We start from the raw sequence: 26,893 nt of genomic DNA, 5'->3' as shown, positions 1-26,893 counted from the left end.
TCTTCCTCATGCCATGAGGCTCTTTAACTCCACCCGGCAGAGTTAAGGCCCACATTAAACCACACCACCTACATTGGGTATTACCGAATCTTACTGCAATATGTATTCTGTGTAGCACTATTTAGTTACTCTATATAACACGCTACAGTGGGCATTTGCACGTCACACTGGGTATTTGTATATTGTATTCTTTTGGCTTTATTATTGTACTGTTCTCAGCTCAGGGATGCTGCTGGAAATGTGAATTTCCCAAAGCGGATGAATCAGGTATCTATCTATCTATGTAATACAAATTGTGACCTGCAGGGTGCAATCTTGCACATATCTACAACGTTTCTACGTAATTCTGCACATTGTTTATCGTTCCTTGAAAATGGATATTTGATATTGTCTTTTTCCTTTGGCGACACATTTGGTTCGTGACGATTCCATATTTGATTTAAAAAATAAAGTATAAAAATCTAAAAAGGCAAATCCGAAGCTGTCACGTGACTGCCAACATGGCCGCCTCGGTGTCCAGCGAACAGTTTGACAACTTGCAAGTTCTTCTTAAGGTTTTTTCCTCAAATTTTCTCTTTAAACGTTACATATTCCAGTTGTATTTATTATTTGACGTTTTTCGTTGTATTTGTCATCTTGTATAATTGGAACTGTCGTTCTTGTCTTTGCTAATTACGCAGTAAGCGTAGTTTCCGACGAGATTAGACATGGCACTCCAGATAAACGCGTCATAAAAACTTAAAAGAGAAAAATAATATTTGCAAGATAGTATTTGGAGACTGGCGTTAATTGTAAGTGCAACGTAATAATAGCAAAATGGTGCGTCGGAATTGAATTGTTGTTATTGTCCTAGATGGCCACGTTGTGAAACTATGCAACGAGATTAGACATGGCACTCCAGGGTAAACGCATAATGAAGACTTTAAAGAGGATATAAGGTAAATGACTGTCAGGATAGTCGAAATATGTTCAAGAGACTGACCTAGGTGAGAATGATCATCTTGCAGCAGTCCAAAAAGGAATTAAGATAGGACATTGCAAGAAGTTCCTTTCGTTTTGTTAAAAAGAAGGACTCGATGTGAATTGCTTTGTTTGCGTGTGTGGCTTTTATTTATTCGGGGACATCATCATCTTCTTTCGCGTATTTATCAAAAATATGTATACAACAGGGCATAGTTTTGAAATGCTAACATTTGAATGTTGTATTTGAAATGGTTGAAAAGTGCATGGATTTTGAAAGAAGTGCTTGAAATCGTTGCCTCGTTTCACAACGATGCAGGCCCAGTGTGTTAAGTGATATCAGAAGCCTTTTGTTTGTACCTTTTCTTTTCCTTACTTGTGCGTTGTACTATTGAAAGCCTTTTGTTTGTTTTACCGTTGCATTTCTTCTTCCATCTCGTTTAACTTCAGCCGGCATTAGTTTGTAGGCGTCATCGCCCCCTGCGGGTCGCGCCCAGGAGGACGGGGGCACGCTACACCTCAACAGGACACCATCAAATGTGTATCACTGCGAGGATTACCATCAATTGTGCACATTGATTAAAAACGAAAGTACTGTAGTTGTATCTACCTCATGTCTATATGGGGGAGAAATTTGTCTCCCCAAAATGTATTCCTATATTGTTCAGATCGTTAGAAATTAATACATTAAAAATGTACCGTTTACCAAATTGTTCGAATGAGTTATCTGATTCCATTAACCAAACATAACTTTCATTCACCTAACAATGCATGCTCGTTTCTTGATGGAAAAATGAACACGAGACCGGCATTTCCACACGGGGACAGGTTTCATTTCTTAAAGTATTTAACTAAGTGAACATCATCGAATTAGTGTCGATCGAGTCTTCGTCGAGCCTTTCTCTCTCGTTCTCCCTCGATCTTCTCAAAGTTCTCCCGGCGCACGCCTTTTTCCCCCGGCTCGTGTGCCGGCTCCTCCCACGGGCGGGCCAGGAAAAGCCCCCACGTGTCTGGACCCCGAGCGATTATCAAATCGGTGCCTGGCGTCCTGCGTCTGGCCTTCCTGTTATCAACAGAACTAAACAAAACATTCGCATTTGGAACGGCGTGACCTGTCATTGAACTTAGGCCTTCTCTGTGAAAATCTTCTCTGCGTTCAATGAATGTAACTTGTATGAAATCCTTCAAGATTCACAATTATCTTGACTCAAGATCTATAAATCATATGTCTTGATAAATGCAAAACCAGCGGCATCTATGAGTCTCAGATATATTTATGGCTCTGCAATATCTAGGATTCACACTGCATTTCTTTTTTTTAATGCTACTGGAGAAATTTCAAAAATTGGATTTGAAAGTTATAGAAAAGGGCTAGGCCATGAAAAAGGTGTACAGACCCTGAACATTGGGGGTGTTAGGGAAAAAACTGTATTGCAAATGTAGCGTTTACCAAATCGTTCAAATGACTCCATGAACCAAACACAAACTTCATTCTCCTAACAATGCATGCTCCTTTCTTAATTTTAGGGAAAAATATTCACAAGAGACAGGCATTTTCACACAGGGGCAGATTTATTTTCTTAAAGTATTTAGCTAATTCAGTTCCATCGAATTTAGCCAAATTATTGTCGAATTAGTCTTCGCCGAGCCTCCCGTCTCTTGTCTCTCTTCTGTCTTTTTCACCCTAACCCTAACCCATGTGCGAGCCAGGAACTCCCCACGTGGCAGACTCCTCGCGTAGCCTCCACCTCGTCGCCACCTCCTCGCTGAAAGGCGCCGCCGTGTCTAAAGGACTCACGCCAACAAAGCTTATCGGAACACTTGTCTCCTTTTCCAGCGTCAGCCCTTGTCCCCGTTCTTGTTTTTCTGTAGACATCATTCTTGTCTAGGCCACACTGACCCCAAGCCTTCCCTGTGAAAAATCCCCACTGCATTCAACAAAAATCCTTCAGGGGGAACAAAAGCATTCCTCAATATTAGTAGGGACACGTCCACTCCGTTGACACCCTCTCTCTAGTGTACACGTTTTGAAAACGGATCTCAATCGGAGACATTTTTAAGGTGCTCCTATTTCATTTCTTTCTTGCCTCCTGCCATTGTTGCAAAAGAATGTTTTCTCAGTGGCGGAATACGACTAAAAATGACAAATCTGTTTGCATTTTCAGGCCCCCGGCAAAGATTTTGTCAAGGACATTTGCGCGCAGAGCCGTGAAAGTCCGAGTCCCGCTCAAATTCAAAACGCTGCCGCCGCGCTCTCCGTTTCTGAAGCCCAGGCTGCACAGGTACACCGTTTTCTTCTTCGTTTTGCCCGTCTCGGATTATTCCTCCGGGAAATGAGAAGACTCCGGCTGACCCGCTAGGTTGCGATGATGTTCTTTGCTTTGGCGCCTTACTCCCTACAAGCACTCTTGCACACGTGATCCGATTTTAAGCAGTTATGATGATCGCGTCTCACGTAGGCACATCGATGTTAACTTTAGTATTGTCTAGCGTTGCCTTAGGGCAGTGCTTCTCAAGTCGTGGGGCAGGGGTGATATGTCGGATGACTTTTTATCGTGACCGTGACACCGACACCTATTTGTTAAGGTACCGTATATCGTTAAAACTCTTTCTTTGTAAATATCTCGCGTTTCAATGTGGGCACGTGCGGTTTATAGACGGGTGCGGCTTACGTATGTACAAAATCGTTTTTTCCTTGTAAAATACAGAACAATTTTAGCTTTTTACGCACCGAACAGATTTAAGTCATTCATGCTCATCAAAGTCGTCGTCTTGCGGCCATGACGTTCGATGAGAGTACCCAACTGTGGCCTCCTTACATCTGCGAGAGTCTAGAATCCAACCGTGTGAGATGTTTACTCCAAAACACACGTAAATGTTGACGGATGAAAAAAAAAATCGCCTAAAAGTATTTTTGCGTCATTGGACATTCCTTGTTGTAATCTGTTCGTTTCGCTTGAACCCCCCCCCCCCTTTAAAAAATGATTCCCAATGTGGCTGTTAGCCTCTAAACATTTGATTGACACTGGTCTCTAGCAGGCTTTTTCTCAAAGTCTTCGGCCCGCATGAACCTATATGGGCCTGTATTATAAAAAGGAGATGTTTTTTTTTATCTTCAACCAGTTGTAACTGCTTCTTATACATACAGTTCTTTTCTTTTTCTTCTCGAAGTCCATTATTTCCCAACACTGTGCGATGTTGCCAAGCTGCGCGTGCATCGTTGAGGCAGACTGGCAGAATCGACCGAGGCGGCGTCGCACGGAAAAGCTAACAGCTAGGCTAACAACGCTTAAGCCACCGCTGCAGAACATAGCGCATCACCAACGCCGGATCCATTGCTCGCGAAACGGATGACTTGGAGCTGTTCCTCTTTGAAAACGGCTACATTCGCGAACCTTGTATTTTAGTCATCACGGAGACCTTGCAGAAGTTGAGCTTACCCGACGCTATCGTGTCGCTAGCCAGCCGCTGTCTAAATCGCTTACTTACACTGAGCAGAATAGCCATCCAATTTCAAATAACGACGATAAAGACCCTTTATTCAACTGCCATTCGGTTTTTATCTGTAGATCTATAGTTGACATTTTGTTACAGTGGTATACTCTCGGTCGGTAATAACATCACCTCGAGATAGCTTTGCGTGTCGCTATGTCGGACAAAAACAAAACAAGCGCAGAAAACGCACTTTTCTTTTCAAATGGGAATTGCAATTCACACATTTGGGGTTTTTTACAAAATCCGGCCGCCCTAGCAGCAAGATAGCGACCTCATTTTAGTCATCAAACTCAACAACAACAAAAAAATTGTTCTTAGGATCGGCGCTGGCTTTCTTCCTTTTGAAGGTACTGGAAAAATGGGAAAACTGGCATTGAAAGTGCTTGAAAAAGGATCATATGTGTTGAGGACGGCGGAAAAATGCCATTTTTGGCTCGACGTCAAAGATTTGAGTCGGACTCGACCCATTTAAGATAAAAGAAGCGAGCTGAGGACGAGGCCGACCTTTCAGGTGCTTTTCTCGTCCTGGTCGCAGGCCTTTGGCTCGCTGAAGGCGCTGCGGGCCCACATCGTCTTCCACGAGCTGAACTCGGCCCAGGACGTCCTGCAGCTTTTCCCCGACGACTTCCACGCCAGCCTCAAGAACCTGCTGGCCAAGATCCTGACGGACAACAGGTAGGTGAAGGCCTCCCGACGGGTAGGAGAGGGCCTATCTGTACATTGTGGGTTCGTACGGGGGCTTGAAATCCTTGAAAACGCTTGCATTTTAATAGTGTGTTTTGTGTGTTGTAATGGTGGCCGTTGCCATGTTTCTTGGCAGTCTGACTCGAAAGACATGAAATCAATGAAGAATTCTTTTTAAAAACTAGAAAATGACGCTGACACACTTCCTTTGGTGGCTTGTCATGATGCCGTTTTAATGTGACGCGTCACCACTCCCTACTGCTCGCACCCAAAGGGACAGCTCTTTTTAGAAAACAGACTCTTTTTACTCGGCACACTGAGAAGAGCTTTCTTTTTTGGCTCCCAAACGGCTTCTCAGATATCCATTTGTTTCATTATAAATTTATCATCAATAATAATAAACATTATACACCAAATGATTTAGTAGTTAGCTATTGAATATGTTTTTGCACGTGCTCCATGAAAAACACACGAAAGATCAATTCAAATATTCCAAAATCTACAAAAGAAGTTTACATTTTTTTTACAGCTTTTTACACACTGAGCAGATTTAAAGTCGACCAACAACACAAAATCCCTGAACATGCTAAACAATAAAATAAAAACATGAACTCGTTAGTGCTATAAAAAAAATGAACTCTTTACATTTCTGCGCCGCTTATCCTCAGTAGGGTCGCGGGGGTGCCGGAGCCCATCTCAGCTGTCCTCGAGCAGTTGGCAGGGGACACCCTCAACTGCTTGACAGCCAATCGAATGGCACACAGGGACACACTAGCACACCTGGGGACAATTTGGACCGGCCAATGAACCTGACACGCATGTTTTTGGAATGTGGGAGGAAACCGGAGTGCCCGAAGGAAACCCACGCAAGCACGAGGAGAACATGCAAACTCCACACAGGAAGGCCTTTAGTCGGATTCGACCCCATGACTGCAGAACTGTACCACAGATGCGCTCACCTCTGCTCCTGTGCCGCCCTATTTAGAGTTCTTTTATTTCGTTTTTTTTTTTATAAGTACCTTGAGAGTGCTTGAAAAGTGCTTTAATATGGCCATGAAAAAAGGTGTAGGAACCCTGTTCAATGTGAATACTTTTCATGAGAGATGAATACTTTATATTATTTTTATATTGTATATTTTGTCGAAGCAACGCCGATAAAAGTGATCGTAATTCCGTACACCGACGTTTTAAGTCTCGCTCACTTCGACGCCTCAATTTTGCTTTTGTGCCGCTTTCAGGGAAGCTTGGAAAACGCAGGCTTTGCAGAGTCAGAGTGAGTCCGCAGCTTTTTGCAAAATATCTGGAGCCGATTTCAGACCGATGGCGTTTTTGCTGCTTTTCTAGCGAGCCTTCCCCAGTTGGAGGCGGTGGACTGGCGAGTGGACGTGGTCAGCAGCTCGGACGCGCTGGGGGGGATGTGCGTGCCCGCCTGTATCGTCGGCATCCAGGTAGGTCGGACGCGCCTCTGGGACGCCGGGCGCGCCTCCGGGCGCACCCGAGTCTCCGACCTTCGGTTAACGGCCGCCCGTGTCCATCGACAGACGCGGGACGCCGGGCGTGGGGATTCCGTTTCCGTGACGACCGTGGAGCTGAGCCGGGAGAGCCTGGACACCGTGCTGGACGGACTGGGACGCATCCGGGACCAACTGGGGCTGGTCGCCGGGAGATGAACCCCATCGCCACGACAGCTGTCGCGTTTACCCCGGAGTGCCGCGTCCAATCTCATTGCATACAATCTTTCCCAACTTTTATAGATGGCAATGATGAACAACAAAGACAATTCATTTCAATGAATGAACCGGATCGCCATAAAAACTGTCAACAAACAATCCAGATCAGCATAAAAACTGTAAATGAATCAACAGTATCGCCATAAAAACTGTCACTGATCTAGATCGCCATGCCAACTACCATGAAATGAACACAATCGTCGATCAAACATCAATCAATTAATTTGATCACTGTAAAAACTGTGTGATTGCCAGAAAAACTGAAAAAAATAATTTGGATTGACATAAAAACTGTCAATAAAGGAACCCGATTTCTGTAAAAATGGTCAATATATCAACGAGAAGGTCATAACAACTGTCAACGACTGAATTGGATGGCCATAAAACTGTCAATAAATGAATCGGATCGTCATAAAAACAAATCAACGGTATCACCTTAAAAACTGTCAATAAAAGATCTAGATTGCCATGACAAGTCCCATGAAATGAACACAATCGTCGATAAAACATCAATCAATTAATTTGATCACTGTAAAAACTGGATTGCCATAAAAACTCCAAAAAATTTGGATTGACATAAAAGCTGTCAATAAATGAACCCGATTTCTGTAAAAATGGTCAATATATCAACCAGATGGTCATAACAACTGTCAACGAACGAATTAGATTAGCATAAAACTAAATTAAGTAGAAGCAAATTTACATTTCGATTCCGAAAAGACGACGGATGTAAAAAGTAAATGCGGATGGGAATTTCAGCCCTTTTTCCAGACCTGGCTCCCTGGAAAACTGTCAACTCTGTGTGAACTTTCAAGGATCTTTATATCACTTCTCATGAAAGCTTGAGGAAGCAACGAAGGTCCAAATTTGCCCACGTGCTTCCGTTTGATGAAAGTGTGACACTCGTGTCTCTTTTTCACCAGCGTTTTGCGACAATTATTCTCCGATAGCCGCTCCTACGATTGCTAAGGAGCCGGCTCCCGTCGTTCACATCAAAGAGCCGGCCTTAGAGCCGGCACGTTCACGAACATCACTATCTCGAAGGGATCCGGCTTTTGTTCGCCGAGGACGCGTCGGCCGGCTACGGTTCGGCGGAGAGCCGGATGCGGTCTTTCACGGAGCTCCTCGGTCCGCAAACGCCACGCGACTCCGGGACGAAAGCCCTCAAAGGGGCGGAAGGACCCGTAGGCCGTCCGAGTCCACTTGCACGCCGTGGACGGCGAAGTCCCCCAAGCCCTGCACGGAAGACGGAGGCCGGTCACCACGACGACAGCCACCACGGTAACCACGGCGCGACTTACCGGCACGCGGGCCAGGACGGCCGCCACGGCGTCCTTCTGGTGGGCTTGTCGGGTGATCAAGCAGAGGAAGCCGCCTCCCCCGGCGCCCGCCAGGCTCTGCCCCAGGACCAGCGGCCTCAGCGCCGCCATCATCAGGCCGACCGAGGCCGGCTCGCAGCCCGGCGCCATCCGCTTCTTGTGCCGCCACGAGCGATCCAGGCAACGGCCCAACGACACCAGGCAACCTGGGGGGGTGGAAGGAAAACGGCGCAAATTTCAAAAAAATAAGGAAAACGGCAAATTACATGCAGCCCGGCAGGCTTTCTAATAGTAGTTCATAGTGAGGGATTTGATACATTTGACTATGAAGGATTGTATACGATTGAATACAAGTTACATTTATTGAGTTGAATGCAAGATATTCACGGACTGGGCTGTAGTTCAATGACAGGGCAGGCTGTTCCAAATGCAGAATATTTTGACCAGGGAATTTTGATAACAGGACTCTGACGGAGGACGGCAGGCGATGTTTTGAGAACAAGGCCCCGATGACGTAGAAACGCTCGGTGTTGTTTTGAGGTTTCCAGACATCGCGGCGAGGTGGCGGAGCCCACCTTGGGCTTCCTTGGCACGCCCATGGGAGGAGCCGGCACACCATCTTGCAGGGAGACGTGGGCCAATAAGGAGAGAGCTAAAGGACTTCAGAAAAAGGCTTCATAGAGACTCCAGCGTCACTAATTCTGCCATTTTCAATGAAGTACACTTAGTTAAATAGATAATGAAATGAAATCCGCCCCGTGTGAAATTGTGGGCTTTCTTGTTCTTCTTTTCCATCAAGAAACAAGTGCGCATCAATTGTTGGGTGAATGTAGCTTATGTTTGGTTAATGGAATCAGATAACAAGTTCAAACAATTTGGTAAGCGCTACATTTTGATAGTTTGATTCCCAACAATAGTAAACGTTGTTGGGAATAGTTTTCAATAACGAGGTCATCTAACTCATTCCTCATTCCTTTTGAGGATTTCATGTTGTTGATTTTACATCTATTGTTACATTGTTTTGTATTTCATCTCTTTTTGGAGATCTAAAAATACTTTCAATATATTTCCTGTGTTTTTATCGAACACTGCGTTGTAGAAATGGGGCGCTGCTGACCTCCACCCAAAATACTTCAAAGACATTCATCCCACCAAAACGTCTTTCCTAAAGGAAACATAGCTGTTGTAGCTCATATTTCTGTAGTCGAAGACACCAAGATGGTCAAAAAGCCCCTCGGTGGCCCTGGGGGTCGATGAGTTCATCAAAGCTCTGGACGATATGGTCGTGCAACATCCATTCTTTTTAACCTAATGTGACCTACGACTCAAAATGTTTGCCCACCTCTGGTTTATTTGTCTTGAGATCTTCTTTTGGGTAATTCAGAGAGCAGGGAAATACAATTTCTATGAAGATGGCACACATCAGCACCTTTGTGCTTTGCTGTGGGACCTTCGCTACGTCATGCTAGCTCCCACATCGCCGTTAGCGGCTGAAGGCTTTTATACATTTGACTATAAAGGATTTTATACGGTTGAATACAAGTTACATTTATTGAGTGCAATGAAGATTTTCACCAAGTAGGCTTAAGTTCAATGAGCAGTGAAAGTTCAGGGCACCCTGGTAGAAAATATTGTTTACAGGAATGGTGGAACGGGACGTGAGGCTGATAAGATAGTCAGCACATCCGACGACGCAGAAAGACCCTGATGACGGAGGACGGCAGGCATTGTTTGAGAAACGCTCTCCGCTGTTTTGAGTTTTCCAGACATCGCGGCAAGGTGCTGGAGCTCACGTCGGGGCTTCATTGGCACACCCATGGGAGGAGCCGGCACACCATCTTGCGGGAAGACGTGGGCCGAGAGGATTTGAAGAGAGGGTTTCCCAGAGAGTCCAACGACACTAATCCGGCCATTTTCGATGGAGTAAACTCAGTTAAATTGCTAATGAAATTCAATTTTGCTCCAGTGTGAAAATGTCGGCTATCCTTGTTCATCTTTTCCATCAAGAAACAAGCGCGCATTGTTGGGGGAATGTAGGTCGTGTTTGGTTGATGGAGTCAGATAACTCATTCCAACAATTTGGTCAACGCTACATTTTGATACTTCATTCCTAACACAGCATACGCGCGATCAAGGGGCGGCACCTCACCGTCCCGACAAGCTTTGGCACAGTCTTCGCCGTTGTCCACCAGCCGGCGGGCGTTGTCCACCATGGCGGGCAGGCGGGCGTACCAGCTGCGCACCACGTCCTGCGTCAAAGCTAACGTCACCTACGCGCTAAAGCTAAAGGGTGCGCTGGTTTGGCCTCACCTGGAGCAGATTGCGAGCCAGTCGGGTCTTGCCGGTGTAGACCAAAAGGAGGCGGCTCTCTAGATCCTCCAGGAAGCCGGGGGGCGGGGCCAGGCGTTCGACCTGCACTCGGAGCGGCAGGCGCGCTCGGGACCGCCCCGCCTTCAGTCCGCCCTCCAGACCGCCCACCTGGTCCTGCCAACCGCCCCCTGACCGCAAGAGAAACCGGGTGGGACCGGGCGTCGGGGGACGGAAAAGGGGCGACCTGAGCCGAGACCGACCTGTGGTGAGGATTTGCTCCAGGTGCAGCACGGCGTGGATCAGCGCTTCTTTGGTATAGGACCGCCCCGTGGCGGCGTAGACCGCCGCCAATAGCGCCCCCGCCAGGATGCTGCTGGTGCCTGGGCCAGGGCGGACGTCGGCGTCAAAAAGGGATAATGCGGAGATGAGGGGAAACAAATGGTAGAAAGAAACTCACGGGGGCCGGACTAGTAGATTAAAGAGAAAGAGAGAGAAAGGAAAAGAACAAATGAGAGGAAGAGAGAGAAGAAGAAGCAAGAGAAACAGAGAACGAGAAAGAGAGAGAAGGCAGAGAGAGACAAAGAAACCATTCGAGCGCAAGAAATATAGAAAGGAAGAGAGACAAATAGAGGGCGAGAGACAGAGAAAGATAGAAAGCAAAGCTGCAAAGAAAGAGCGAAACAAAGGAAGAGAAAGGAGAGATAAAAGGACAAGAGAAAGAGACAGAAATACAGTGCCAAATAGAAAGAAAAAAGAAAGAGAGACAAAGTGAGATAGAGAGAGAAAAAAAGTGAAAACAAGAGAACCAAAATAAGAAAGAGAGAGACAGAGAGAAAGAGAGAAGGTGCAAGAGAAGCAAAGATAATGAGAAAGAGAGAGAAGGCAGAAAGAGACCAAAAACAATTCGAGCGCAAGAAAAATAAAAGACAAATAGAGAGAGGGCAAGAGAGAGAAAGATAGAAAGGAAAGCTGCAAAGAAAGCGAAGGGAGAAGAGAAAAGGACAGAAATACAGAGACAAATAGAAAGAAAAAAGAGAGAAAGAAACAGAGAGATAGAGGGAGAGAGAAAAAAAAAGTGTAAACAAGAGAACCAAAACGAGAAAGAAAGAGAAAAATCAGTTTCATCGGCCAACGGATTTAAAGAGGGGCCTTCGAACCGCCGTAACATTTCATGATAGAGCGAAATGGAGAAAGGCGAGGGCGAGCGGCGGACGGAGCCGAGCCTCACCGAGTCCGGAGCCGGTGGGCAGCGCCGACCAACCGTGGAGCTCGATTCCGCCGCCCCAGCGCTCCCTCAGCTGGCTCTCTAGCGGCTCCCGGTGGCCGAGCGTGACCACGCCCGCGCACACGCACACCGCCTTCAGTAGCGCACCTGCACCAACGCGACATAGAGGGAGAGTAGTGCCCGATCGCGCGTCGGAGAAGGTCGCTACCTGGCGCGTTGGGGTGGCAGTAGTCCTCCAGGTCCCGCGTGGTCAGGCACCGCGTCTCGGCGACGGGACCCGCGTCCGGCCCGCCGCCGCTGACCAATAGGAGGTGAGGTTCCGGGACGCGTCGCGCCCGAGCGCCGATGGGTCGCCGGCCGTCCACCTTGACCGCCACGTTGGTCACGCAGCCGCCGCGCTCGAAGGCCAGAGGGGGCGTGTCGCTCCAGCCGCCTGTCGACCCAGACCGTCTTTTAGCGCCTTTTCGCGGCATCGAACCCGACGCCGGCGCTCAACGATCCCTTCCCGTTTGAAGGATTCGTGTACGATTGGGAAAGCGTGTACGGCCCGCCAACGATTTGCCGACGACATTGACGTCAAAGGATTTTATACGTTTTACTTTAAAGGATTCTATACGATTAAATACAAGTTACATTTATTGAGTTGAATGCAAGATATTCACTGACTGGGCTGTAGTTCAATGACAGGTCACGCTGCTCCAAATGCAGAATATTTTGACTGGGGAATTTTGATAACAGGACTCTGACGAGGGGGACGGCAGGCGATGTTTGGAGAACAAGGCCCTGATGACGTAGAAACGCTCTCCTGTTTTGAGTTTCTCCAAACATCGAGGCGAGGGGGTGGACCCCACGTGGGGTTTTTCCTGGCACGCCCATGGGAGGAGCCGGCACACTAGCTTGCGGAAAAAACGTGGGCAGAGGAAAAAAGGCAGAAGATCGAGAAAGGAGTTTTGACGGAGACTCGAGCGACACTAATTTGGCTCATTCGGCCATATATTCGATGGAGTTCACTTAGCTAAATTTTTTAAGAAATGAAATCTGCCCCCAGAAATGCCGGTCTCTTGTTCATTTTTCCATCAAGAAAGGAGCGCGCATTGTTAAGTGAATGTAAGGTGGTGTTTGGTGAACGGAGTCAGATAAGTCATTCCAACAATTTGGTCAACGCTACACATTTTCATAATTCAATTTCTAACAATTTGAAAAAGAATCTTTTGTGCGATTTTGGAGGATTTCTAAAGTGGGATGCACGATACAGAAACACGTTTCATCACTCTTCTTAGTCCGCACCATTGACTTGATATATTTGCAAAAGATTGGAACGTAACCAAAGAAACCCCCAAAAACCCTGTTTTTGATATGTCTTTGATATTTTTGTTTCTTTTTATCCAAGCTTTTTTACTTTTTTTTTGTTGACCTTTTTCTTTTATTCTCTGATTTTTGTACTTGCAGTCCAAATGATTAAAATGGGATGATTTCATTCAATTGTGTTATTTAAGGTCAACAAAAACACGGTGCCGGAAAACATCCAAAAATGATTCATTCGGAAAGAGGGGAATTATAACTCTCTCTCTCTCTCCCTCCCCCCTCTCTCGTTCTTGTTTACTCTTTTCTCTCTCGTTCTTGTTTGCTCTTCTCTCTCTCTCTGGTTCTAGTTTGCTCTTTTCTCTCTCTCTCGCTCTCTCTCTCATTCTTGTTTGCTCTTCTCTCTCTCGTTCTTGTTTGCTCTTTTCTCTCTCTCTCGATCTTGCTTGCTCTTTTCTCGCCCTTTCTCTCATTCTTGTTTGCTCTTCTCTCTCTCGCAACAACTGGAGCTCGCGTGCACGACTGCTTTAGTTTTTCTCGATCTCGTGCTGACATTGACTTCAAAAGACCTCGCTTAAAACGCCGCAGCGTTGTTTTTGCCGGCACGCGCCGTCGTTCGGGCCGAATTTGCGAGGGGATTCGTTTTTGATATCGGAACCCTGATTTTTACGCGCAGGGATAGCGTTTCTCGAGAGGGAAGGTTGCTCACCGGCAAGGTCGATCCTGGCGGGACACTCGACGCGCTGCCATTGGCCGAGAGGCGGGAGTTGTTCCTGTCCCACCGAGACGAACTTCTGCGATTGCGTCACGGCTCGGCGCAGAAGCACCTGGGCCGCGCCTTCGTAGTGGCGCGCCGCCCGCACCAGCAAGTCCGGCCTGCGGGGGGCGACAAACACAATCCGGGATTAATATGTAGACAACGTCGACTTTGGGTGCAGGGGCGGGGAACGGCCGTTGAACGATCAAGCAATATCATTGACCGCTAAGGTCTAATCCCCACCAATCTTCCGAAAATTAGATTTGAGACGTTAGTATATGCTGCCAAAAATCAGCCCGCAGGTTAGAAGAGAGTACCCGTCGAAAGCTACATCTCACTGACAACTCGTTTTTGTAAAAAAAAATAAAAATCTACCTTTTCATACCCAATAGTTCAAGCAGTAGCTCAGTGGTTGTTTTAGGACCAAAGAGGTCGCAGGTTCAATTCCCAGCTCCTCTAAATTAAACGAGGAAGTGTCCTCGGGCAAGACACTGAAACCCTAATGCCCCCGATATGCAGGTTGGCGCTTTGCATGGCAGATTTTGCTATCAGTGTTGAGTGTGAGTATGAATAGCTCAAGTGTGAAGTACATTGTAAAGCGTTCTAGAAGTCCTCAGTGGCTGGTTACCGAACTGTATAAATGCATCTAGCATTTGTCTACCATGTGGCCTTTGGGCAAAGATGAATTTGAAACCCCTGCTCCGGGACTCAAAGAGAAAGAAAGTTCAATCTGAATGTGGAATCTAAGCTAGCTTAATGCTAAGCTAACCGACGGACAACTTAAGACAGAGGTGGGCAAACTATATTGACGATATGAATAATAGTAAATACATTTTTGGTACAAACTTGTCCTTCTGTGTGTCTACAACAAAACTACTACCATACAATTACTACAAAAATATTGCAAAATCAATAGATAACTAAAAATCAAAAATAGTTATCATTTGGCTTTTATTTTGGAAAAAGAAAAAACAATACTATTGAAATACTACAAAAATGCTCTTAAAGCAATACAATAAATAAAAAATGCTACTGCAGAAACACTACAAAAACACAACTCCAGTGATGTTACAAAATACTAAAGAAATACTACAAAAATACTTACTACAGTAATACCACAATAGAACAATACTACTACAGAAATATTAGGACAAATGCTACAAAAATATTACGACAGAAATATTAAGACCGATATACTAGAAAAATACAACTGCAGTAGTATTACAAGACTACTACTACGGAAATACTGCAAAAATACTAGGGAAATACTCTTCAAATACTACAATGGAAATACTTCAAAAAAAAACACTACAGGATTTGCTGTTCACTGAGCATACGCTAACCTGCTGAGCCAATCGGATCGCAGCTCGGCCAGCGCGGCCACGCCCGCCTTCAGTTCTCCTCGATCCAACATGGCGTACGCCGGACTCCAGTTGCGATTGGCCGCCGGCCCGCTCCTCAGCCCGCCCCCGCCCATCGACTCCGCCCAGCAGGTCAACACGTCGGCGACGCACGATAGGCTGCGAGCGGACACGCCCAGCCGGGCTCCAGACTCCGCCCCTCCTGTCCCCGATAACACACACACGGACCGTATTCGGAACGGTCCGAACGCCGTTTAGCGATTGGCTAGGACTCACCGGGGGCGTCGCCGTCGTCGACCGACGATGTGGTGTCCGTTGGCTCCGCCCCCGTCTCCTCGGCTCCGCCTCCTGCTGCGACTGACAAGCGATACGTCGTAAGCTTCGCAGGAAGTGAAGCCTCTCGGGCGGCGGCCATTTTGACAGCGACCGCCTCTTCTTCGCTCCGGTAGCTAAAAATGGCGGCCCCCGGAGACTGTGACGCCGCTAAGCTCATCTTTTGGTTTGTTACTAAAACTCAACTTACCAAAATCAAATCCTGTAGAAAGAACTACAAAAATATGCCAAAGAAATAAATGAAAATAAAAATACGTAAATACAGTATATGACATCAACATATGACATTTTATGTTGTGTATTTTGTCGTATATTTTGTCAAGTATTTTGTCTTCTTTCATTTATTTTGTGGTTTAGTCATATTTTGTCGCGTATGTATTTGTCATTTATGTTGTCGTTTATTTTGTCGTGTATTTGTCGTCTGTCATTTATTCGATCGGGTATTTTGTCACCCGAATATCTTAAATTCAAACGAGGGGGCGGCTCCGACTGGCTGAGCTTTTCAGCCATTGGACGATCCTCACGCACGATACGCTGATCAGCCAATAGGTGAAAAGCTCGGCCAGTCGGAGCCGCCCCCTCGTTTGAATTTTAGCTTGTCGGGTGACAAAATACACGACAAAATGCATAAATATATGAGGTGAAGCGCATCGGTGACATTTCTTTAGGTTTCCAGTGGTAGATATTTCTTTCTCCAACTCACTGTCGTCGAGTACTTGCAGCAGCGCCCCCTGCTGGTCGGCCTCCACGGCCGCCCTAAAGACCGGCAGGAGGCATCGGTCGGCCCCCCGGGTGAGAACATGGAAGCTCCGCCTCCGTCCCGCCAGGTGAAGCAAATGTTCCCGCCATCGAAGCTCCGCCTCCTGGCAGGTGACGGACAGCACTTCCTTCAGGGAAAGGCGCCACGCCCGCCGCCAACGCCGCAGGCAGCCGGCACCGCCCAGCAGCCAGGCCACGCCCCCGGACTCTCCCGACGACTCCCTCCCTCCCGGTTGCAGGGCGGGAAAGAGGCGGGCTTCCAGCAGGGAGCGACGTTCTCCGAACGACCACAGCTCCTCGGGCCTGACGGGGAGAAACGGATCAACGATTTTGTACGGTCCTCTCCTGTTCTCCTTGCAAGCTCGAAATCTATCGATGCTTTCCCTTCTTATTTTGAATTTCTGTTTTACTAAAAACCAAATCAGTCGATCTCCCGAGACGGATTTCAACCGGCGAGTTAAGTTGTGTCGGTATTAGGTTTGTACAGTCCTTCCTGTTCTCCTTGCAAGTTCCAAATTCATTCTTATTTTGAGTGACTGTTGAACTCTGAACCTAACAATTGGTCCTTAGAGCCAAATATTGTGTCTCTAGAGGCTTTTTGTACAGTCCTCTCCTGTTCTCCTTGCAATCTGAAAAACTCTCTTCTTATTTTGAGTCTCTGTTGTAACCATAAACCTAAACGATCGGCCCTTCCAGACTGATTTCAACCCTGCGACCTAATTTGCGTTAGTATTCTTATTTTAAGCATCTCTTGAAACTTAACAATTCGTCCTACGAGACCGAAATGTAATGTACATCTTGAGGCTTTTAGTACAGTCTTCTCCCCTTTTCCTTACAAGTTCCTAATGTCTTGTGTTTACTTAACTACAAACTTAAAAGTTGGTCCTTCGAGTTGGATCTCGTAAATCTTGAAGGTTTTTGAACAGTCTTCTCCTGTTCTCCTTGCAAGTTCCAATCGTAGATTGAGTGTCTACTCAACTTTAAACCGAATCATTTGTCCTTTGAATTAGGTGTTGTACATCTTGAGGCTTTTAGTACAGTTTTCTGCTGTTCTCCTTGCAAGTTCCAATTGTAGATTTATTGAGTGTCTACTCAACTGTAAACCTATTCTGAATTAGGTGTTGTAAATCTTGAAGCTTTGGGTAGAGTCTTCTCCTGTTCTTCTTACCGTATGCCAGTGCGGCTAAAGAAGACCTCCCAAGAATCATTGAAGACGGACGCACCTTCGTCCTCGCAGCACAGCTAAGGACGAAACGTCGGAGACGGGGAAAAAGACAACGCCGTGCGAAAGCGGGAAGGCGGGTGGCGCTATACCTCCAGGTGGTCCAGGGCCCCCACGGCCGTGTAGAGCCGCAGCTTGTGGTCCCCCAGTCGGACCCGATGTCCCTGAAGGACCAGATGGTCCCGGAGGAGCCAAGGTCCCGCTCGGGCCGAGACGTCCGCCTCCAGGCCCGACAGCAAGCACCCTCGGGGGACGCGCAGGGGACCCTCGAGGCAAATTATATTGTATATTTGCTCATGTATTTTGTTGTGTATTTTAGCATGTACTTTCTCGTGCATCTATTAATTTTTTTTATGGATTTCTTGATGTATTTTGATATGTATTATCTTGTCCATTTACTCTTTTATTTTGGCATCGGCTCGCTACAGTTTAACTGTACGGGTCAGGTGTATCGACATTTCGTTCTGTGTGCATTGTTACAAAGAATGACAATACAAGTCAATTATTATTATTATCATTATTATATGTGCCAAGGGAGAATTGGATAAACTCCTGACCTGCAGGTGGCAGTGTTGCACCACGGCACCGCCAGCCACGGTGACATTTCCCTCCAGAACGCTGTTGATGACGCACCCATTGTCGTTCACCTCATTGGCCACCTGCAAGCACGTCGCATCACCTTCGTTAAAGGGACAGTGTGTGATGTTTGACCAACGAGAAAAAAGATAAAAAGAAACAAAAGGAAAGAAAAATAATACAAACGAGAAAAAAAAGAAAGGAAACAGGAAAGAAATAAAATGCAAAAAGAAATCAAAGGAAGAAAGAACAGAAGAGAAAAGGGGCGGCAGTAGCTCAGGAGGTAGAGCGATCGTTTTAGGATTAAGGGATTCCAGTTCGAATCCCGGCTTGTCCGAGTTACATGCCGAAGTGTCCTTGGGTAAGACACTGAACCCCCAATACCCCCAATATGCAGGTTAGCGCCTTACATGGCTGCACAGATCACGGCCGCTATTGGGAAATGTGAAGCACAATGTAAAGCGCTTTGGGAAGTCATTGACTTGAAAAGCGCTAGAGAAATGAAGATCATTTCATTTCATAAAAAAGAAGGTAAAAATAAAACAGAAAGGAAATGAGGGAAAAGAAGAAAAAAATTAAAAGGGGATAAAATAAAAGAGGGGAAAAGGACAAAAAGAAAGAAAAAAAGGGAAAAGAAGAAAACCATGAAAAAGTAGAACAAGAAAAAAGGAAAAAGTAAGAAAAAAAGGAAAAGGGAAAAAGAGAGAAGAGAAAAAGTGAAGAAAATTTTAAAAAGTAAAACAAAAAAGAATGTTAGAAAGAAAAACAGAAAAAGGAAAAAAAAATGGAAGAAAAAATAAAGACCGGACTTATTACCTGGTGGCCACGCCCCCAAAGTTTACCTGGATGTGGGAGTGGGCGTGTCGCTGGGCGTGGTCACGGGTCAGGCGGAGGACGTGCTGCTCCCCGGACAGGCTCATGTAGTCGTAGCGTCCTTCGGGGACGTACGCTGTGGACGTTTTGAAGGACGTTTGAAGGACGTTTCAAGGAGGAGTGAGAAGGGGGGGGGACGGCGCGGACACTCACCCACAGTGAACGCCGTCCCCCTCAGGATTTGCCACAGCGCCTCCCGTCCTCGCCGCAATGGCGCCGGTGCCCCGCCCACAAATTGCTCCTCCGTTTGGTCCTGGCACAAACACTTCAGGATGTCCAGGAACAAAGACAGCTGCACAGACCGAGTTAATAGAATGGATTTTGAGTTTGCAAGGAAAACAGGAGAGGACTGTACCAAAAAAAAATCAAGATGCAAAATATCCAGACCAATACTATAACAGAGACTCCAAATAAATAGAGACAGAAAACCTCAATAAATAGGAACTTGCAATGAGAACAGGAGAGGACTGTACCAAAAAAACCCAAGGTGAACAATAACCAGCTGAAAAGATTATGATTAGTTCAACAGACACTCCAAATGAAAAGAGACAGAAAACATCAATGAATTATGAACTTGAAGGGAAAACAAGAGAGGACTGTACCAAAAAAAAAAACAAGGTGAACAATATCCAAATCGAAATAAGATTATTAGTTTAACAGACACCCCATATGAAAAGAGACAGAAAACATCAATAAAATTCTGAACTTGCAAGGAAAACAAGAGAGGACTGTACAAAAAACCCAAGGTGAACAATATCCAGTTTGAAAGACCAATAGTTAATAGTTTAAGAGACACTCCAAACGAGACAGAAAACCTCAATAAATTATGAACTTACAATGAGAACAGGGGAGGACTTTCCAAAACATCGAGCTCAAGTAGCAAATATTAATATTTATAGCTATACAGACACTCCAAATAAAAAGAGAAGAAATCAAGGAATTTAGAGCTTTCAACATGAGCAGGAGAGAACTGTCCAAAACATCAGGCTCGAAGAAACAAATATGACATCAATGAATTTTAGGCTTGCAAGGAGAACTGGAGAGGACTTTACAAAACCCTCAAAAAGAACATCAGGCTTGAAGAAACAAAGATGACGTCAATGAATTTTAGGTCGGCAAGGAGAACTGGAGAGGACTGTCCAAAACCCTCAAAAAGTACAACATCACGCTTGAAGAAACAAAGATGACATCAATGAATTTGAGGCTCGCAAGAAGAACCGGAGAGGACTTTACAAAAACCCTCAAATTGTCATTTGGCTCGCAGGGCCAATTGTTAGGGTTCTAGTTTCGTAGACACTAAAAATAAGAAAAGAAAGACAAATGGTTTTTGAACTTGCAAGGAGAACAGGAGATGACGTACAACAACAAGAAACGTACAAGATGTACAACATACAGCCGGAAGAAACCAATTGTTGATTTCAAAATAAGAAGAGAAGAACAGGAGAGGACGATACGAAAAATGGGGATAGGTTGCCGTGGAGACCCACCTGGAGGGGCGGGGCTCCGGAGTCCAATCCCAAGTAGGTGCAACCGTCCAATGGCGGCGTCACGTGCGCCCGCAAAAGCTTTTCGCTAACGGGGCGACTGAAGAAAACCGGACCCGACACCTGCGTGCACAAAACCGCAGCAACAAACATTCATGTTTTGTTCCGCTACGTCTCGTCAGGGTGCCCGAGTGATATAGAATTACGACGTCTTTTTCACTTTCGGTTCGGTTTGAGTTAGCGTACTAACGGTCCGTGCGGTCTTACTTTCACGTTTTGTTTCTTTAGATTGAGCCGGTGGACCTGCATAATACAGAGTTAGCGTGTTTCTTGTGTCGTCTTCCTTACAGATTTTGTTCAATTAGAGTCCTAAAACATCCGTATTGTCTTATTTCATGTTTTGTTCCGTTTGATCTAGTTCCTATTGGTTGGTTGGATCCCGGACGGTAGGGGAACCACTTCCTGTGGTGTGTCTTGGGCAAGGACGCGTTTTTCCCCAGTCTTGAACCATCCGTGCGGTCTTACTTTCAGGTTTTGTTTATTTAGATCGAATCGGCGGGCGTGCGAATTATAGAGTTAGCGTGTTTCTTGTGTCGTCTTCCTTTCAGGTTTTGTTCAATGAGTCTTCTGAAACATCTCGTATTGTCTTATTACATGTTTCGTTCTGCTTGATCTAGTTCCTGTTGGTTGGTCGGATCCCGGGTGGTAGGGTAACTATTTCCTGTGGTGTGTCTTGGGCAAGGACAGCCCTCTCCGGGCCAATACGGGTTTCCCCCCGGTCTTGAACCGGGACCCCTTTTACTTAAATGTGCCTGCATTCGGTTTAATATCACACACGGTTTTCCGATGAGGTGTGGGAATCTTTCTTTCGGGTTTTGTTCTACGAGTGTCCTAAAATATCCCGTGTTGTCTCTTTTCACGTTTTGTTCCGTTAGATGTCGTTAGAATGCCGCATGATATATCATGGCACCCTCACTGTTGTTTTGTCCACTTGTGGGAACGTTTCTGGTGTCGTCCTCATTTCAAGTTTTGTTCTGTTAGAGTTCATCTCGTCACATATCCTGTGCTTATTCTCGTTTATTCAGATTGAGGTAGATGGCATGCATTATATTGAATGAGAATGTTTCTTGTGTTGTTTTTGTTTCAGGTTTTGTTCCATTGTGGTTGACCTCCTTACATGTTTTGTTCAGATCGGTCTAGTTAACGTGCGTGCAATCTATAGAATTAGAATGTTTCGGGTTTTGTTCCGTTAGCCTGAGTGTCTAAACTTTTGCTTTTCTGTTTTTGTTCAGATAGGTCGGGTTACTGTGCCGGCATGATAGAGAATTGAAATGCTTCCTGCGTCGTCCTCCTTTCAGGTTTTGTTCCGTTAGAGTCGCGGTCGGGCTCACCAGGGCCACTCTGCCGTCCGGCCCGGCGACTTCCCGGATCTGCTCCGGCGTTCCCTTGTAAATGATATCTCGGACGGCGCCCTGGAACCACAAACGCACCGCGAGTGTTCAAGATGGCGGAGCTGTCCGTCGGGCCGTCGGCTCCGCCTCACCTTCGGCCCCCTCGAGTAGACGCCGTGATTGGCTGCGAAGGAGAGGTCGCCGGGGAGCGCCAAAGCCCGGACGCCGGAAAAACCCTCCCAGGACATTCCTGCCGAGACACAGGCGCCCTTGAGCAAGGCGGGAACGGTGCCGTGAAGCCGGCACGCTCGCTAAAAGGCGTCTTATGTACCGAAATTGTCCGGGAGGCTGAAAAGCATGTCGGTGCTGCATACCCAAACGCCAGGAGGGGAGCCGGGGCACACCTGAAGAGAAGCACAAGATACAAATATGTCAACCGGGGCCGCGGAAGGCTGAGGTGCCCGCAGACACGTCCCTGAAACGAGACACCAGTGCTGGGTCCTTGGGATCTTCTTTTTAGTGGTGGACTGAGTCCATTTAACCCCAATTCTTACCTCTCTCTTGCTTTATCCCTCTCTCTTTCACCCTTTCTTTCACTCTCATTCTTTATTTCATTCTTTCTCTCTCTCTTTGTTTCTTTCTTTCTTATCCTTTCTTTTTATCTTTTTCTTATCTTATTTCTCTATCTGTCTTTATTTCACTCTTTCTATTTCTCTCTTTCTTTTTGCATTTCTTTCTTTCTTACCTTCCCTGGCTCTTTCCCTCTTACTCTTTCTGTTCTATCTCTGTCTTTATTTCACTCTTGCTTGCTCTTTCTATTTCACTCTCTCATTCACTCTTTCTTTTAGAATTTCTTTCTTTCTTACCCTCCCTGTTTCTTTTCCTCCTACTCTATTTTCTATCTTTCTGTGTTTATTTCACTCTTCATTTCTCTCTCTCTCTCTTTATTTCACTCTTTTGTCTTCTCTTCTTTTTTACCCTTTCTTTTTCTCTTTCTCTGTCTCTCTTATTTTCTCTTTCCCTTTCACTCTTTCTTTTTCTATTCCTTTCTTTCCTACCCGCCATGTTTCTTGCACTTTTTCTTTCTCTCTAACTCTTTTTCTTCTAATGCTCTGTCTTGACAGTATTTCTTTCTCTCGCTCTCTCTCTCTTTCCCTCTTTCTTTTTCTATTGTTGTGTTTTATACCCTCCCTGTTTCTTTCTTTATATCTTTTTTCTCTTTCTCTATTTCATTCTTCCTTTTTCTCTTCTTTTTACCCTCTCTCGGTTTCCCTTTCTCCTTAAAAGCTTGAGGAGCCCTGCTGGAGACGGTAGGCCAGCGGTGGGCAACTATTTGGAGTTGGGAGCCAATCTTTTTTTTTTTCGTTTTCTTTCATTATTATAATAGTTATTGTGGAAATATTGGTATAGTATTTTTGTAGTATTTCTGTAGAATTACTTTTTGAAGTATTTCCGCAATAGTATTGTTTTACTGGTAGTATTACCATGGTAGTATCTCTGTAGTATTCCTTGAGTATTTTTTGTATTATTGCTATAGCTGTATTTTGTAGAATTTCTATTTTAATATTTCTGTAGTAGTATTTTAGTGGTATTTATATAGTAAGATTTATTTTGTATTTTTTTAGTATCAGTATATTTTTGTTTCAGTTGTGTTATTTCTGTAGTAGTTTTTATTTCTAGAACAATTTTCTTTTCGGAATGAAAGCTAAATGGTATACAGTATTAGGGCCCTGCTCTTAGAGCACAACATTTTGATATTTAGTTTTCGAGTCATTTGGGAGTATTTTTTGTCGTAGACACACATAGGGACAAAGTTGGCCCCCAAAACACTTTCTATCAGTAGTACTTCATTTCTTCCTCATGCCATGAGGCTCTTTAACTCCACCCGGGGGAGTCAAAGCCCACATGAAACCCCACCCCTACATTGCATATGACCCTATTTTTATGACAGTGTGTATTTTATGTAGCACTATTTATATACTCTATATCAACGCGTTACATTGGGTATTTATGTATTCTCTTCCTTTTACTTTATTATTATTTTATTTTCAACACAAGGATACTGCTGGAAGTATCTATCTATCTAGACATCTATCTATGTACTTTTTTCACGATTCTATAAATTGTCATTCTATTATGACCATTTACGTTTGGCAGGCCGGATGAGTGAGCCTGCCGGGCCGCGCGTGGCCCGCGGGCCGCAGCTTACGACGCCCGGCAGTAGGCGGGGCCCCTCACCTGTCGGGTCAGGAGGCGGAGCAAGGCGTCCAGGACGCAGAAGGGGGTCGTCACCGATTGGTCGACGTCCTCCACCGGCAGCCAGGCGAAGGCGCGGCTACACGGGCTCCAGGGGAAGTCCCGCCCCTAAGACGGCCCACGTCGTCACACCATTGGCCGGCGTCAAAGTGCGAAGGCGGGACTGACCGTGTGGAGGATGAGGATGTGGGCGTCGTCCAAAACGTCGGCCGTCACCACCTGAGGCATTCGGGTTCCGTTAAGGGTCCCGACATTCATGTTTCCTTTCATGTTTGACAAGCCCCATCTAATTCTTTGTTAGAGTAGCTTATAGCTTCCGATCGTCAAGATCCTCAGAACTTTTCTCGAAAGCGTATCGCGAGTCGGCTCACCGTGTGTCCGTCGCGGGCGCTGAGGTGCTCGGCGGCCACCAAGACGGCGTTGAGGGTGGCGCCGCCGCTACCGAGGGGTTCTTCTCGGTCCGGTACGGTCAGCAGAAGCGTGCCGGCGGGAATCGAACCCGCGCGCTGACGGACCTCCAACTCTGGAGCAAAACGTCAAAAAGTACCACTGTATAGTTTTACATAATCAGGGATTTTATACGATTGAATACAAGTCACATTCATTGAGTTTAATGCAAGATATTCACGGACTGGACTTTAGTTCAATGACAGGTCACGCTGTTCCAAATATAGAATAGTTTGACTGGGTAATTTTGATAACAGGACTCTGACGGAGGACGGCAGGCATTGTTTTGAGGAACCACAGACATCAGGACGCTCGTCTCTGAGATTGTGAAGCCCACGTTGGGCTTCATTGGCACGTTCGTGGGAGGAGCCGGCACACCATCTTAAGAAGAGAGCTAAAGGACTTCAGAAGAGGGCTTCCCAGAGACTCGAACTACACTAATTCGGCTGTTTTCGATGGAGTACACTTAGATAAATAGGTAATGAAATGAAATCCGCCCCCGTGTGGAAATGTCGGCTTTCCTGTTTATCTTTTCCCTCAAGAAACGAGCGCGCATCAATTGTTGTGTGAATGTAGGTTGTGTTTGGTTAATGGGGTCAGATAACTCATTCGAACAATTTGGTAAACGATACTTTTTGATATTTAATTCCCAACAATAATAATGGATCACGTATATATTAAAGCGAGCCCGTTTTAGGGGGTGGGCAAGCAAAACACAGAATTTGAAAAACTATTTCTCAACAATGGCTAAAATATATTTTCAAAAGTCAAACAACATTAGAACGTGAACAAGGCAGCGTCATAAAAACTCCACTGCCTTGAAATGGTTCAGTCCATTTGATTCCTAGCACCGCTTTTTCTGTAGGAAATGGTAAATGGTCTGCATTTTGATAGCGCTTTTCAAGTCCATGAAGACCTCCCAAGGCGCTTTACAATGTGCTTCACACTTACCTATTCACACACACACGCTCACACCGGCAATAGCCATGGAGGGGCTTACCTGGTTAATAGGGGCATTAGGGATTCAGTGTCTTGCCCAAGGACATATTACTCGGAGGAGCAGGGAAACGAACCCGCCTTCTCTTGATTTCAAGATGAACGTTCTACCAGTTGTATTTTAGTGGTATTTCTTTTGTAATATATCTGTAGTATGACTAGTTGTATTACTTTGATTTTTGTAGTATTTTTGCAGTCGTATCCTTGTCTTAACTCGAAAGCATCATAAGAGTCATTTGGGAGCCAAAAGAGTCGACTCTTTGAGGTGAGCCGAGCCAAAAAAGCCAAGTCTCTAAAGAGTCGGAATTCACGCCGCCATGGTGGCCACAAATGTCCTTTTTTCCAAGTTTGTACCTCTTTGAAATGCTTGTACGCTGTCTTTGTGCTGGCAGGTGAGGACCACAACGCTCCAACTGAACGTGGACATCTTCCACCCGGTTCGGAAGTCAAATTTGTTCCGAAAACGCAACCGGGTTCTTCCTTTCACAGCGCCATGACGTGGAAACACGATTCGAGTTAGCTAGCAGGCTACAAAATAATACAAAACAAATAAAAACAAAATAAATATCCGAACCTAATCGCGACTCACCTCTTATAAATTTAAATCGTGGTTTTCATGAGTTATTTCCTACTATACTAAAAATAGAGGTAAAATATGAACGCCCGTCGCTCACTTTTGTTGTCGTGCGGAAATCTTTTGAACTGACTGAGTTTCCGTACCACAGGGAGAAGAGATCTTGTTTTTAGTCACGGGACGTCTTCACCGGGCGGTGTCGAAAGATTAAAAAAAAAAGCTTCAGAAAACCTAAGTAGCGTGTTTAGGTTGGATTTGCCAATGTTATTTTCTCAAAGGCTCCTTTTATCATCTTTTTCCTCACTCTTTTGCCTCCATTATGCTCTCTACTTCTTTTTCCCTTGTTTTGCTCATTACCCCTCTCCCTTGGTCTGTGTCGTTCTATTTATATCCATCAGTGGTCTCTTCCCCGTGAGATTTTTGCATGAGTATGTGACTTTAACACCTTTGATCTTCATGCCAAATAGGTTGAAAAATTCAGTATTCTGTAAAAAAAAAAGGACATTTATATAGTTCAGATTTCTGCTCGTTATTCAAATCTTTATTTCAACCGCTAGGAGGCACTTTATATCAAATGGCCCTTCAATAAAAAGAGTTGCGTTACTATCAGTAATAGTGTATTTTTATAAAATGTGGGACTAGTAAAACAAAAGGATAAACTGCAAAAATATTTTCTAAGCGTTTTAGGGGGGAAAATACATTTGTTTTGATGCAAAGTTTAACGTCTATACCCATCCATCTATCTTGGTCATATCCCTCAAGAGGGGTGACCGACAGCAAGACAAACACTTACACAAAAACAAAGAATAGCAAAATAATAGCAAAACACAAAAAAATTG

The 26,893-nt window shown here is 45.4% G+C and overlaps 2 protein-coding genes across 11 annotated transcripts; one reads left to right on the top strand and one right to left on the bottom strand.

Moving 5' to 3' along the window:
• Positions 1 to 437: 437 nt before the first annotated feature.
• commd9 (COMM domain containing 9) lies at positions 438 to 7,109 on the top strand. 2 transcript variants are annotated; one of them, XM_088339462.1, is made up of 6 exons: positions 438 to 554; positions 3,126 to 3,242; positions 4,991 to 5,130; positions 6,378 to 6,412; positions 6,484 to 6,587; positions 6,681 to 7,109. In XM_088339462.1, the coding sequence occupies exons 1-6, from the start codon at positions 501 to 503 to the stop codon at positions 6,807 to 6,809; spliced, it is 579 nt and encodes a 192-aa protein (XP_088195588.1). In that variant the 5' UTR covers positions 438 to 500; the 3' UTR covers positions 6,810 to 7,109. The 2 variants fall into 2 exon arrangements, with proteins under 2 accessions (XP_088195588.1, XP_088195589.1); XM_088339463.1 differs by lacking the exon at positions 3,126 to 3,242 and having other exon boundaries at positions 484 to 554.
• On the bottom strand, positions 5,347 to 26,190 carry fcsk (fucose kinase). Of its 9 annotated transcripts, none has more exons than XM_088339454.1 (26): positions 26,155 to 26,190; positions 25,835 to 26,008; positions 24,409 to 24,560; positions 24,206 to 24,256; positions 24,020 to 24,145; positions 22,113 to 22,185; positions 21,934 to 22,031; positions 21,782 to 21,862; positions 20,394 to 20,513; positions 19,060 to 19,198; positions 18,876 to 18,982; positions 18,015 to 18,116; positions 17,550 to 17,723; positions 17,404 to 17,477; positions 16,180 to 16,538; positions 15,667 to 15,690; positions 15,420 to 15,500; positions 15,126 to 15,345; positions 13,735 to 13,901; positions 11,932 to 12,156; positions 11,727 to 11,870; positions 10,759 to 10,878; positions 10,499 to 10,686; positions 10,338 to 10,437; positions 8,171 to 8,394; positions 5,347 to 8,105 (listed from the first exon to the last, which is right to left on the bottom strand). In XM_088339454.1, exons 2-26 carry the CDS (start codon positions 25,905 to 25,907, stop codon positions 8,034 to 8,036), a joined length of 3,294 nt encoding a protein of 1,097 aa, XP_088195580.1. In that variant the 5' UTR covers positions 25,908 to 26,008; positions 26,155 to 26,190; the 3' UTR covers positions 5,347 to 8,033. The 9 variants fall into 9 exon arrangements, with proteins under 9 accessions (XP_088195580.1, XP_088195581.1, XP_088195579.1 ...); XM_088339455.1 differs by having other exon boundaries at positions 25,835 to 25,960; positions 26,070 to 26,187; XM_088339453.1 differs by having other exon boundaries at positions 26,070 to 26,164.
• Between the last annotated feature and the right edge of the window lie 703 nt (positions 26,191 to 26,893).

This window comes from Urocampus carinirostris, chromosome 7 (assembly GCF_059441175.1).
Source record: "Urocampus carinirostris isolate Australia breed hairy pipefish chromosome 7, RoL_Ucar_1.0, whole genome shotgun sequence".
In the NCBI taxonomy this organism is placed as follows: Eukaryota; Metazoa; Chordata; class Actinopteri; order Syngnathiformes; family Syngnathidae; genus Urocampus; species Urocampus carinirostris.
This window is presented reverse-complemented; position numbering and strand designations above follow the sequence as displayed.

What these genes read in the sequence shown, in the direction of transcription:
- fcsk (XM_088339454.1), bottom strand. Translation starts at nt 25,907, where the DNA reads ATGTCCACGTTCAGTTGGAGCGTTGTGGTCCTCACCTGCCAGCACAAA. An exon ending in GGGGACGGCGTTCACTGTGG is followed by an intron (nt 18,983 to 19,059) that starts GTGAGTGTCCGC and finishes AAACGTCCACAG; the next exon opens with CGTACGTCCCCGAAGGACGC. An exon ending in GCCCACCGGCTCCGGACTCG is followed by an intron (nt 10,879 to 11,726) that starts GTGAGGCTCGGC and finishes GCCCTGGCCCAG; the next exon opens with GCACCAGCAGCATCCTGGCG.
- commd9 (XM_088339462.1), top strand. Translation starts at nt 501, where the DNA reads ATGGCCGCCTCGGTGTCCAGCGAACAGTTTGACAACTTGCAAGTTCTT. An exon ending in ACTTGCAAGTTCTTCTTAAG is followed by an intron (nt 555 to 3,125) that starts GTTTTTTCCTCA and finishes TTGCATTTTCAG; the next exon opens with GCCCCCGGCAAAGATTTTGT. An exon ending in AAGATCCTGACGGACAACAG is followed by an intron (nt 5,131 to 6,377) that starts GTAGGTGAAGGC and finishes TGCCGCTTTCAG; the next exon opens with GGAAGCTTGGAAAACGCAGG.